Source organism: Kogia breviceps, chromosome 1 (genome assembly GCF_026419965.1).
Source record: "Kogia breviceps isolate mKogBre1 chromosome 1, mKogBre1 haplotype 1, whole genome shotgun sequence".
Lineage (NCBI taxonomy): Eukaryota > Metazoa > Chordata > Mammalia > Artiodactyla > Physeteridae > Kogia > Kogia breviceps.
In genome coordinates, this window is record NC_081310.1 from 26,877,040 (window position 1) to 26,890,611 (window position 13,572).

Genomic DNA, 13,572 nt, shown 5'->3' on the forward strand with positions numbered 1-13,572 from the left:
AACATTACAAGCTGTTCACTCTTTTTGTTGTTGTTCACTTTTGCTTAAACAAAAAACTCAGCTACTCACTTCGTCTCCCTTCCCCCCCCCCCAATTTCTGAGGACCCTTGTGGTGTTCCAAGGTTTCAGAGATCTTTCTGTGCAATTCTCTCACACTCTAAGTAAAGGTTATGACTGATAATGACCCATCTTACCCTCCCCTCTTACACATGTGGAAACTGAGGTAAGATTAAAAAAAAAAACAGAGTGACTTCTGTGCTAGAAAGTTGAAGACAGAACTGGGAGATGAGTTACTATTTCATCACCCCTGTCCTGAGCTGGTCCCTGGGAGGCATGATCACCTCCTTCCTTCACTCTACATCCTGAGAGCAGGATTGGTAGGTTGTAACGATTTCCACAAGGAAAGAGAGCATCTGGCTCACAGCTACATTAACACCATGGCATGTTAACCAAAGAAGTGCAGTATCTGGAACTGGAGAGATGATTATTCACTCTGTTCTACATGGAACATCCAAACCTAGAGACCAGGGCTTGGTTTTAGGTGTTGCCTTAAAGTGGGGAAGGCACAAACTGGAGCACAGTCACAGGCATGTGAGCCGAGTGGTCAGGCCAAATAAAGAATGGTTAAAGAGATTTATACTGGAGATAATAACTTGGGCCAAAATCGTAGCTCTATCCAAACGACCAAAGGCTACCACGTGGAAGAAGGACATGAACAAAGAGGGTAGAACTAGAATCACCAGTGGTGAGAACTTTGGCTTAGCATTAGGAAGTATGTTCTTGTAGTTAAAAGCGTCCAGGGAAGAGATGGACTGTCCTGAGAGGTACAAATTGTGTTGATGTGGCACGTTGCATTGACATTGAGACTACCTTTTCTTTCTCAATGGCAGGTTCATTATTTTGTGTGTTACCGTGACAAATATTGCTTTTAATCTCAATGATTTGGTTGCCAGAGTTTCCTACTGCCTGTGAGGCATTAAGATTAGGTCTGGGGGCTTCCCTGGTGGCGCAGTGGTTGAGAGTCCGCCTGCCGATGCAGGGGATGCGGGTTCATGCCCCGGTCCGGGAGGATCCCACGTGCCGCGGAGCGGCTGGGCCCGTGAGCCATGGCCGCTGAGCCTGCGCGTCGGAGCCTGTGCTCCGCAACGGGAGAGGCCACGACAGGGAGAGGCCCGCGTACCGTGGAAAAAAAAAAAAAAAAAAAAAAAGATTAGGTCTGAAATTCAGGGACCACCTCCTAGACTCTGTGAGACTTTGATCTTCTGTTCCAAAGCCCTGCTTAGGGAAAGTAGGTAATACAAAATTAGTGGTCTAGGCTTAGGGATAGTTTTAGCTCTAAGCTCACCACGGACTAGCCTGTTGAGCTTACGTTAAGTCATGTGATGTCTTAGGAAGTCAGTTTCCTCATTTCTACAATGGAGACATATTCCAATGATCTCAAAGGTTCTTGTGAGGATCAAATGAAACAGAATCTTTTTAAAAAAATTTATCTTGGCTGCGTTGGGTCTTTGTTGTTGCGCGCGGGCTTTCTCTAGTTGCGGTGAATGGAGCTACTCTTCGTTGCGGTGTGTGGGCTTCTCATTGCGGTGGCTTCTCTTGTTGCAGAGCACGGGCGCTAGGCGCACGTGGGCTCAGTAGTTATGGCTCGCAGGCTCTAGAGCGCAGGCTCAGTAGTTGTGGTGCAGGGGTTTAGTTGCTCCGCGGCATGTGGGATCTTCCTGGGCCAGGGATTGAACCTGTGTCCCCTGCGTTGGCAGGTGGATTCTTAACCACTGTGCCACCTGGGAAGTCTGGGTTTTTTTTAAAAAAAGCTTAAAGATATGACCTATATATGTAAGCTCCTATTATTACAGCCATTTTAATATACACTTATGCGTGAAGCACATTTAAAACAATTTCATACAGCAGGTAACACGATGGTTAATTTAAATAGGTTTTACTATACTGTAAACTCCTCGAAGAAAGAGGGTGTGCCTTGCCTATTTTTATATTCTGTGCAATACCTATCACAATCCTTCGCTTATAGTGGATAGCCAATAAATATCAAGTCCAATTGCTATGCAAGTAAGCCTGGACACGTCACCTCTGGCTGAGGAAGTGACAATGATGCTGAGGACCTGTGGTCCCTAAAGTAGCCACTAGATGGCAGAATAGGCATGAAAGTCCTGGTGGAACTGCTGCTAGGTGATAGTCACGGGTGTCTCAGGCAGGAAAGAGAAGGGGAAAGATTTTTTAAAGGGGAGGCAAGTGAAACAGAGAACTTGGTATTTTCCACTTAACAAAACAAATGGGTCCCATTCTTGCTTCATGCTTCCCACAAATGAGAGAACAACTAACTGTACCTTTAAGACTCGGAGCTTAACTTTCTCAATGGCGACTGTGGTTTTGGAGGCCTCTCCTTGGAGATGTGGGGAGAGCAACTGCTCAAAAGTGAATACCGCATTCTCCATTAGCTAGAAACCAAAAGCAACACAGAAACAGACCACAGTTACAGGCTGGGATCACTACCCTCTCCAAGTCTAAATCAACTTGGAGAGAAGGAGGTGATGACCACCAAAGATGGTCACTAGCCTGTGGGTGACCCAGGGCAACAGGTCCTCCTCCCACTACACGGACTGTGAAATGCATAGGCCCATGGCCACAGTGGCACCAGTAAGAGGTTGGGAAGCACACACACACACACACACACACACACACACATACACACACACACACACACACACCATGCATGTATGTACACATGTATGTATCTTTTCTTCTCATCTCTTCTCCTTCCACCCTTAACTGGGAAACCCCAAGACCATGGGGTTGAGGATATCATCATCTCCTGTGGTCATCTCCTTCCTGTGTTCTCTGGTGCCTGTGGTCAGGGCTTAATGAAGTGAGGTAGCCCCTTAGCTCTGCACCTCCACTTTCAGATGGATGTCAACTATGCTGGCACATCTCTCACTCCATTTTCCAGCCTCCCCCCGCCCCCCCGCCACCACTTCTCTTCCTTTCTCTGCCAGGCTGGGAAGGGAGGCAGGGTCAGAGCTCAGTGGAGACCGTGGCTGACATGCTCGTGGGTTAGGGAACGGAAGTAGTTCCGATTTCTTATTCTCTGCACTTGTGCCTGTACCTGTCTCACCGGGGTCCAGTACTGTCAAAGGGACTTCAGTCAAACCGTTGACCAATCTTGTTCCTTGTCTGTGTTTAATCCCTCACAACTCAGAGGTTAGATAATAAAGTGTGTCACTTAATCCCGCCTATAACTTTTAAGAAAAAAAATCTCCTTTCTTCCCCAAGCCTGTGATCCGAAAGCATCCGACACAATACCTCTCTCTCAGCACTTTCAACGCTGTAGTGAATTTATCTAAGAATCTGTCTCACTATCAGCTCCCCAAAGTGGAATCTGGCACAGTGTCCAACCCACAGGAAGCTCCTCCCTTCGAACGAACATTTGTGAAGTAGGCTTCACAATCAAACCCTTAACGGCTTCAATGATCAAACCCTTCCTTCATTTTGAAAGCATTAGAATATGGAACGAGTTTGAGCTATTCACTCCTGCCCTGGAGAAAAAGTTCCTTGTGGGAAAAAAAAAGGAACCTATCAAGTAGACCCCAGAAATCCCAATTTAAAGCTGTGATTGACTGATTGACTGATTGATTGACTTTTAACTAGGTTAGGGAATTGATTCAAGCCACTTGGTTCCCCATCCTGGCTGCATATGAAAAGCAGTAGGGATGGGAGTGAAAGAAACTTTTTTTTTAATTACCAAAAAGATAATATCAAAATCACTGGGAGTGTGGCCTAGACTTCAGTATTTCTTAAAAGCTCCCAGATGATTCTAATCTGCAGCCAACATTAATAGCACTGATTTGACAAATCAAGTAATTATCTATTAATGTTACTTTATTTCCCTGACATAGCTCTCGTTTATGATGCTCGTCAACATGGAGGAAAGATAAGCCAGCTGGAACAGCACAAAATATGTCCTCACTCAACATGGTGGCTAGAGAAATGGGCCTCATTTCCCTGAGCTACACTAGTACACCTGTCTCATTTGCCGCACTTGTCTCTCTGCTCCCCCGCCCTCATCCACGGGGATGACCTCACCGCCCCTACCTCCTGCATGTAGTTCTGCGTCCTCTGGACCACCAGATCGATGTGGGGGAATCTGAAGCGGCTCTTGAGGTCCTGCAGGTGCTCCTGAAGCAGGTTGACTTTACTATAACAAGGTTCCATCTTCACGGAATCCAATGGAAGATTCATAAGCCGGTCTAGATGCTGCAGTTTGGTGAAGGGAAAAATTACACACCTTCAGACTTAGGAACTCTATTACATGACTATTACATATTACATACATTCTAAACGATCACACGTTATTCGACTGAATCACTTCTCAGATCACTGTATCTGTGACATCTTCATTGTCTTATTTCTGTTCTTGGATGGGTTCCTAGGGCAGCTCTATTGCTAGGATAGAGGTTGGCAGAAGAATCAACTGGACGATGGAAGCTCCCAGGGCTGCATTCAGTGGGGCTCAGTCTTGTCAAGCTCTTGATGGACTCCAAGTACCCACTTCCAGAGCTCAAGAGTTCAGGAAGGCTCTTTGGCACATGGAACTGCTGTTGGCTCACAAGCCTCCAAAGCCTCTTTAATGAGTGACATCCCTCTCAGAAAATCCCAGGGAGTTCAGGATGCCCCCTGGACTCAAAGAGTAAAGCCAGAGTCCCCACAGTTCTCTGAGGCTCTGTCAGTGCCCAAGGGCTTTCCTCTGCTAGTGGATGGGGAGGTGGGTGAGATAGGAAGAGGCCTAGCCTAGAAGAGGTATCCAGTTTTAAAACCTGAGGTCCCCCCTCCTCTAGTTTGTGCAAGTGATAACTTGATCGATGAGGCCATATGACTTCCAGCAAGAGGACAGCAGCTGACCTCATCCATTAAGGACCTCAAGTATTATCAACATAGTCTTACACTATGAGTGCTTTTGCCAACAGAATGCATCTAATTTTCCAAGCTTATTTAAAAGTAATTTTAAAAATTATTCTGAATATTGGAGATCTAGAATAAACAGGAGGGTGGGTGGAGAAAGAGAAGACAGAAAGAAAGGTGCTGAAAATGGAGGCCTAGGGAGAACTGGGGAGTAACACAGTAACAGGGTGATTGTGAATAATACAGGATGTGCTGTCTGAGTTTCAGGTTACAGAAAAGAGATAAATCTAGAGTGTTCTAGATTTCTCTAAACAAGAATTTAACAAGGGGACTTCCCTGGTGGCTCAGTGGTTAAAAATCCGCCTGCCAATGCAGGGGACATGCCATGACTACTAAGCCTGCGTGCTAGAGCCCGCGAGCCACAACTACTAAGCTTGCATGCCACAACTACTGAAGCCCATGCGCCTAGAGCCCGTGCTCTGCAACAGAGTAGCCCCTGCTCACCGCAACTAGAGAAACCCCATGTGCAGCAACGAAGACCCAACACAGCCAAAAATAAGTGTTAATTAATTTTAAAAAGATACAGCAACTTCGTTATTTATAAGAAAAAAAAGAATTTAACAAGGGCCCACTTTCATTGTGCTTGTAAAAGGAAAATATTACTCCCTTTAAGAAGTGAGTTCTGGAGAACCTCACTGAAGTAGAATTAATGACCAAAAGCATGCTGTCAAACTTGCCCCTTGACATATAATTTGTAATGTGTCTATTTTTTTAAATATCAATTAAACAGACAGGAGAGGAAAAAATCAATCGGTTACCACTTTGCTCCTGTAAGACTGGAAGAAGTTAAACAAGTGGTTCCCTAATGCTGACAGGAATATAAAGGAGAAAGTCCTCTGCCATGTACAATTGGTAGAATTGTAAAATTTTAATACTTTTTTGGGGAAGCAAATGGAAACATCAGTTAACATGAGAAATATTCCTACCTTTCAACCTAGCAATCCTGTCCTAGGCATCTATCCCATAGAAATAAAAGCATCAAAGTAAATGAATATATATAACAAGATTATTTATTGCAGCTTTGTTCATGGTGCTAGCAACATATGGATGATTGAATAAATCATGGTATATTCATACATGAAATATTATGCAGTTATTATAAAAAATGATTTAGAGCTAGAACAGTTAACTTAAAAATTGTTTCATGAGGTATTTTTGAATGAGAAAACTGAAAAGCAGAGCAGTATACATAATATAATCCCATTTTTCTAAGAGCAAACTACCTAAAAAAACATAGCCTACAAAATGTGTGTGTTTTATAGGCTATATGAGCATGGAGAAAAGCACAGAATAGCATATGCTGAGTTGTTAACACTAGTTGCTTGAGTGGAGGGAGGGGATATGGGAGGAGGAGGGAGAGTAAAGTTAAGTTCAAAAAAAGGCTACAATAAGAAATCTCAGAATATTTACAAATGATCTTTTGTTTATATACAATTTTGTGTATGTATGCATTAAAAAAAAAAGAAAGGGAAAGAAACAGAGGTGTCTGGTTTTATCCACTGACTTGTAGGGATGTCCATCGTGATATGGCAAGTGTAAAACAAAGCTGCCCAGTTATGTCTGTCAGTGATTCTCAAATTTTAGGCTACATCAAGTCCTTTGGAGGTCTTGTTAAAACAGAGTGTTGGGCCCTACCCCAGAGTTTCTCATCTGGTAAATCATCAGTGGTGCCTGAGAATTTGCATTTTTAGCAGACAAATGATGACGATGATGCTGGTCCAAGGACCATACTTTGAGAAACATTGGTTTTTATCATGAGTCAATACTTCTGGAAGCAAACAAACCAACAAACAGAATTTATATAAATGAGGATATACGTGTCTATATTTGTATGAACAAGGGAGAAGCAGGTGAAAATACATACTAAGCTATTTATATTAGTTAATTCAGGGAGTTGGAAGTGGAGAGGACTTAGAAGTTGGGGGTGGACTAAAATTAGGTGGGTATGGGTGATGGTGATTAATTTTGCCTTTATATAAGTATTTTTGTATATTGTTTACCTTATACAAGCATGTTATCAGTTTTGCAACTTGAAGAGCATTCATAAAGGAAAGCAGGTAGATAGATGGATGAATGAGTAATGTGTTCGAATGAATCGAAGAAAGGCTAGATGAATAGATGGAAGACAGCTGAATGGAAGGAAGGGAGAGAGGGAGGGAGGGAGGGAGGGAGGAAAGAATGAATGAATGCAGATACAGACCCACAAAAAGGCAGTCCCAGGCAGACCATTCACACTCCCCTCCCTGGCTTCGTATCCTACCTCCTTTAGCTGGACACTGTCTTTGGTGGTCTGAAAGTTCTGGTTAAGTTCATCCACTTCTTTTTCAAAGAGTGAACGTACTTCACTGAATCCTGAGCTCACCGGTCCCATGAGCTCCTCCAGAATGGATGCCAGGAACGGTTGCACACTCTCTGCACAACTTCTCTCCGCTGGCTGAGCCACCATCGCTGAGGTAGGAAATAGCCAGAAAACTGTGAGTGATGGAAGAATTGGATCCAGAGGCACTGGAGCGGGGCCAGGCTGGACAGTGCCCCACAGAGCTATTTAACAGCCAAGGCAAGCTCAACTGGGCAAGACAGACCAACACAGTGAGTCCTGTGCCAGCACTCACCAGAATGGAAAACCAGCAAAGAGAATCTCTCTTTGAGAATTGGAACAAGGAGAATCTCTCCCCTCCCCAAGATTACCTCTCCCCTGGGATGAAATGCATTCTTCTGCTTGGTCCCTATGAATATATAATGCCTATGACAAAAAAAAAGAAAATGCCAATGGCCCATCTATTTCCTATCAGTCATCATCATTATAAATTCATAGTTTGTTTTCTAAAAACACAATGTCTTAAGTTTTAATTCATTTTTCTAAGAGTTAATCAATCAATATAATTCAATTCCCCTCCCCGCTTCTCAAGGGCCTTTTTAAAAACTCAAGTACCATCTTTTTGTGGGGCAAATGGAAACAAATTCCAACTGGTTTGCCACCCCGCCTCCCCATCCCCACCCCCAATTTTAAAACACACGCTATTTTTTCTGATAATCAAGGATGACATGCTTAGTGACAGAAACATAAAGAGTACAGAAAATCAAAAAGAGGGATTAAAAAAAAAATTGTAACCATACTCTTACTTCTCAGAGGAACTACTGCCGTTTGATTTATTTATTTTTTAACATCTTTATTGGAGTATAATTGCTTTACAAGGGTGTGTCAGTTTCTGCTTTATAACAAAGTGAATCAGTTATACATATACATATGTTCCCATATCTCTTCCCTCTTGCGTCTCCCTCCCTCCCACCCTCTCTATCCCACCCCTCTAGGTGGTCACAAAGCACCCAGCTGATCTCCCTGTGCCATGCGGCTGCTTCCCACTAGCTATCTATTTTACATTTGGTAGTGTATATATGTCCATGCCACTCTCTCACTTCGTCACAGCTTACCCTTCCCCCTCCCCATATCCTCAATTCCATTCCCTAGTAGGTCTGTGTTTTATTCCCATCCTACCCCTAGTCTCTTCATGACATTTTTTTTTCTTAGATTCCACATATATGTGTTAGCATACAGTATTTGTTTTTCTCCTTCTGACTTACTTCTCTCTGTACGACAGACTCCAGGTCTATCCACCTCATTACAAATAACTCAGTTTCATTTCTTTTTATGGCTGAGTAATATTCCATTGTATATATGTGCCACATCTTCTTTATCCATTCATCTGTTGATGGACACTTAGCTTGCTTCCATGTCCTGGCTATTGTAAATAGAGCTGCAATGAACATTTTGGTACATGACTCTTTTTGAATTACGGTTTTCTCAGGGTATATGTCCAGTAGTGGGATTGCTGGGTCATATGGTAGTTCTATTTGTAGTTTTTTAAGGAACCTCCATACTGTTCTTCATAGTGGCTGTATCAATTTACATTCCCACCAGCAGTGCAAGAGTGTTCCCTTTTCTCCACACCCTCTCCAGCATTTGTTGTTTCTAGATTTTTTGATGATGGCCATTCTGACTGGTGTGAGATGATATCTCATTGTAGTTTTGATTTGCATTTCTCTAATGATTAATGATGTTGAGCATTCTTTCAAGTGTGTGTTGGCAATCTGTATATCTTCTTTGGAGAAATGTCTATTTAGGTCTTCTGCCCATTTTTGGGTTGGGTTGTTTGTTTTTTTTGATATTGAGCTGCATGAGCTGCTTGTAAATTTTGGCGATTAATCCTTTGTCAGTTGCTTCATTTGCAACTATTTTCTCCCATTCTGAGGGTTGTCTTTTGGTCTTGTTTATGGTATCCTTTGCTGTGCAAAAGCTTTTAAGTTTCATTAGGTCCCATTTGTTTATTTTTGTTTTTATTTCCATTTCTCTAGGAGGTGGGTCAAAAAGAGGGGCGTAGTAAAGATCCCGATTCAGTAAGTCTGGATACAACATGGAAATCTGCATTTCTTTTTAAGTGCTAAGGTGATTCTCATGATTAACCAGGTTTGGAAGCAGCAATGCAGTAAAGCAAGTCTGAGTTGGAAGAGGCTTGAGCTCCCTCTGTGGATGGAAGTCTAGCTTTGGGGAACTCTTTAAGTCACCTAACCTTGTACGGGATCAAAGAAGTACAAATTCATCTCAGTGTCCAGGCCCTTGTTTTACAGATGGGAAAAAGGGGGTCTGGAGATGATAGCTGTTTCAACCAAGGTCACACCCTAATTTTCAGATCCAGAATTATAATTCAAATATATTTCTTTTTCTTTTTCAGTATGCAGGCCTCTCACTGTTGTGGCCTCTCCCGTTGCGCAGCACAGGCTCTGGACACGCAGGCTCAGTGGCCATGGCTCACGGGCCCAGCCGCTCTGCGGCATGTGGGATCTTCCCGGACCCGGGGCACGAACCCGTATCCCCTGCATCTGCAGGCAGACTCTCAACCACTGCGCCACCAGGGAAGCCCTATTTCTTTATTTTTATTGGCAAATAACTTGCTTATGGTGAGACAAGTGGCCACATTCTCATTTCAATTTGCAGAAATATTTCACAGAGTTACAGAGGATCAGACTGCCTCTTACTCTGAGAATCTGAGATGACCAATACTATTGATACTATGAGTAACTCATAAATATTTGAGATATAAAATATTAACCAGGTCATACAATTACTAGGGAAAAACCCCTTTCTATTGTATGATTCAAATATGAAACAGTCTCTGACTCTTAAAAATAACTTACTTGATACCAAAATGCAAAATTATTTGCCAGGAAGATAAATGAATTATTTATAAATTAACTCTGAGAGAAGAACTTTTTGAAAAGTGTCTAATTGAAATTTCAGAATAATCATGAACACGGGTAATATACATAAAAGATTTAGCAGCTGGCTGATGTCTGCTGCTGCATAGGGGTAGAGAGAGGCACAGAGAGGGGTCGTGGAAGGCCATGTTCCTCTCTGCCTGATCCCCCCTTGCCTATGTACCACCATGTACTCCAGCCCCCTCTCTGTGCCTTTATTCAGTGTTCCTTTCACCTGTGCCTTCCTTCCTCCACCTCTGCTTGTAAACATCCTACTCACCTCCTGAAGGCCAAGTTTAAATTTCACCTACTCAGGACAGCCTCATGCCCGGAACCACCACACAGCTTCCTGAACTATGGTCTGCTGGTGTTTCCCTAATGATCGAATAAATTTTACATCCCACACAGGTATGCTCTGATATTTTTCAAGGATGCAGAGATGCTGCTGTAATGAGTCATGCGTTGTGACACATTAATTCAAGAGCCAGACATTAATTCAGTTGAGCAGAGTGATTAAGAGAGAAAATGCTGGGGCTGGGGGCTGGGTTTGGCCTGACTGTCAACACTCTGCCTTTGGAATCTCAGGCAAATTTCTAAATCTCTACCTCAGTTTTCTCATCTGTAAAATGAGGATCATGAGAGTAATTACTCTGAGGGTTACGGTGAGGATTAAATGAGTTCACTGTGTTCAAAGTGCTCAGAACCCTATGTGACCCTCTGGAAGTACTCGGTAACTGTTAGTTCTTACTATACCTGTTAGCATTACCATTCTTTCCCATCAACTGACACTAAAACAGTACTCTCATTGTGAGGAGCCCACATGGTTTTTTGAAGTCGAAATGGTTCCTGCTTAGGAACTGCTGTGCTCTCTGTTCTTGCCTCTTTTATGGCATTTGTAATATTTTTCCTTCTGTTTCAGTATCTGTGACACGCTTTTTATCCTCTTCTACTTGTAAAATCATGTCTTCTTCTTTGACTCTTCATAGACCTTGTATTCAGCAGGAGCAGAATAAATGCTTATTAAATGAGTCAGTATTTGTGGGGCAGAACTTAAGCCAGTTGCTTCACTCTCAAGAGTCATATGGGGGCTTCCCTGGTGGCGCAGTGGTTGAGAATCCGCCTGCCGATGCAGGGGTCACGGGTTCGTGCCCTGGTCCGGGAAGATCCCACATGCCGCGGAGCAACTAAGCCCGTGAGCCATGGCCGCTAGGCCTGCGCGAGAGGCCACAGCAGTGAGAGGCCCGCATACCGCAAAAAAAAAAAAAAAAAAAAAAAAAGAGTCATATGGGAAGAAATGGAGAGATTGCTACTTTAACACTCCCAAAGGTTTTTTTTTTTTTGAAATCCAAAGTCCTTTATCAACGCAGCCTGATGTGCACTTTCTTGTTTTAAAGGGAGAGAACCAAAGGCCTGGTTACAATGTGTTTCTGATATTCCGTTTTAAAAAGACCTGATCACGATTTCCTTTCAAGGCTTCCTTTAGGAAACAAAAACTAGTCCAGGGCAGAATATTTTTCCATTTTATGTGAAATATACTGGAGCCCCAGAGATTTAGGCAAGAGAGAAAGAGAGACCGGTTTAATTCAGGCCATGAGAATGGCCACTGTTAGGCTCAGCTCAGCTCCAGACAACAAGAATGTATCCGGGCACAGGCGTTGGGTGTTGGCAGTTTTAAGCCGTATAAAGCATTTCAATGTATAGTCAACTCTAGATCTGTTGAGCTAATAAAGGAATAAGAGACCTGGGTGATAGGAAACAGAAAACACTCTGAAGTTAATTTATATCTGGCTTTAGAAGGCGTCACCTGAACAGATTCAGACACACACTCCTTTGCTCTAGTTATGCCTCCTCCAACCTCCTCTCAGGAGGGCCTGGTAGAAGAGCCTGGAGCGAGCTGGGCTGCAGTATGAACAGGGCCTGAAGTGCAGAGGATAATCCACCAAGCAGAAAATCCCATCAGGTTCGAAGTCTCTTGAGCACAGGAACTGGGTCTTCCCTGTTCACTGCTAAAGCTCCATCGCCTTGCTCAGAAAGCCCTTAGTGACTATTTTTTGAATGAATGAGTGAGTGAATAATTTGAAAACTGACTATATAAGAAGATTGCTGATACACAATCACAGATGAGCCGGCATGCTTTCGCTCTGAAATGAGGTTCAGTGTGGCATGCCTTTTGGGATGTAAGAATGCACAACCATAGAATTTTATCCTGTAGGATTCCTCAGAGGTCATCTAAGTTCTCTTGTGTGGAAACACGCAAACTTCTTTCTTTCAAGGGCCAGATACGGAACACTTTCAGCTTTGCCGTCCCTAAGGTCTCAGTTCTAACGACTCAGCAGTGCCTTTGTAGCATGAAAGCAGCCTCAGCCAGTACATAAATGAGTGGGCACAGCTGGCTTCCAATAAAATGCCATTTACAAAAATAGGTGGCAGGCCAGCTTTGGCCCAAGAGCCACAGTGTGCTGACCCCGGTCTCACGGGCCCTTGTGATTTCACAGGAGGACACTGAGGCACCTAGAAGTCGAGTGACCTCCCTGAGCACACGTGACCAGCTAACATTAGAGCCGGGACTATAGACGGTTCCCTACTTAGGATGGTTGGACTTAACGATTTTTCAAGTTTACAGTGGTGTGAAGGCAATAGGCGTTCAGCAGTAACTGTACCTCAAATTCTGAATTTTGATCTTTTCTGGGGCTCGTGATAGGCAGTAAGATTCTCTCTCGTGATGCTGGGCAGTGTCAGCAGCCGCTATCTCCCATCAGCCACTGCATCACGAGGGTAGACAACTGATACAGTGACAACCATCTGTACCCAGACAACCTTCTGTTTTTCATCTTTGGTGCAGTATTCAACAAATTAAATGAGATATTCAACACTTTATTAAAAAGAGACTTTGTGTTAGATGATTTTTTCCCAACTGTAAGCTAATATAAGTGTTCTGAGCGTGTTTAAGGTTAACTAGGCTAAGCTACGGTATTTGGTAGGTTAGATGTGCTAAATGCATTTTCAACTTAAGGATGGATTTATTGGCACGTAGACCCATCGTAAGTGGAGGAAGATCTGTAGGATCCAGATTTACTGACTCTAAGCCAAAAGTTTTTCTCTTGTTAAAGGAAAATCCATTATTCACTGATTCAGATGTTCACTGTGAGTCTGCATATACCAGGCATGGTACTAGGCACTGGGAATACCTGAATGAACCAGAGCAGCACGGCCCTGCTCTTAGAGAGCTTACAGCAGGGAGAGGGCAGGAGCAGAGCCATCACAATTTGGTATAAGAAGGGCTACAACGGGAGAGGTGCAGCATCAGGATGCACAGGCACCACTACAAGGCAAGCAGCAATGTTTCCT

At 43.4% G+C, this 13,572-nt stretch overlaps 1 protein-coding gene across 1 annotated transcript in view; it reads right to left on the reverse strand.

The window, feature by feature from the left end:
• NIBAN1 (niban apoptosis regulator 1) overlaps positions 1-13,572 on the reverse strand; it is a 171,590-nt gene that overhangs the window by 11,556 nt on the left and 146,462 nt on the right. The window contains exons 9-11 of the mRNA XM_059040608.2: positions 7,232-7,419; positions 4,105-4,266; positions 2,343-2,453 (exon numbers count right to left, since the gene is read on the reverse strand). Of these exons, the coding sequence (XP_058896591.1) occupies positions 2,343-2,453; positions 4,105-4,266; positions 7,232-7,419 (461 nt within the window). The remainder of the gene's footprint in view (positions 1-2,342; positions 2,454-4,104; positions 4,267-7,231; positions 7,420-13,572) is intronic.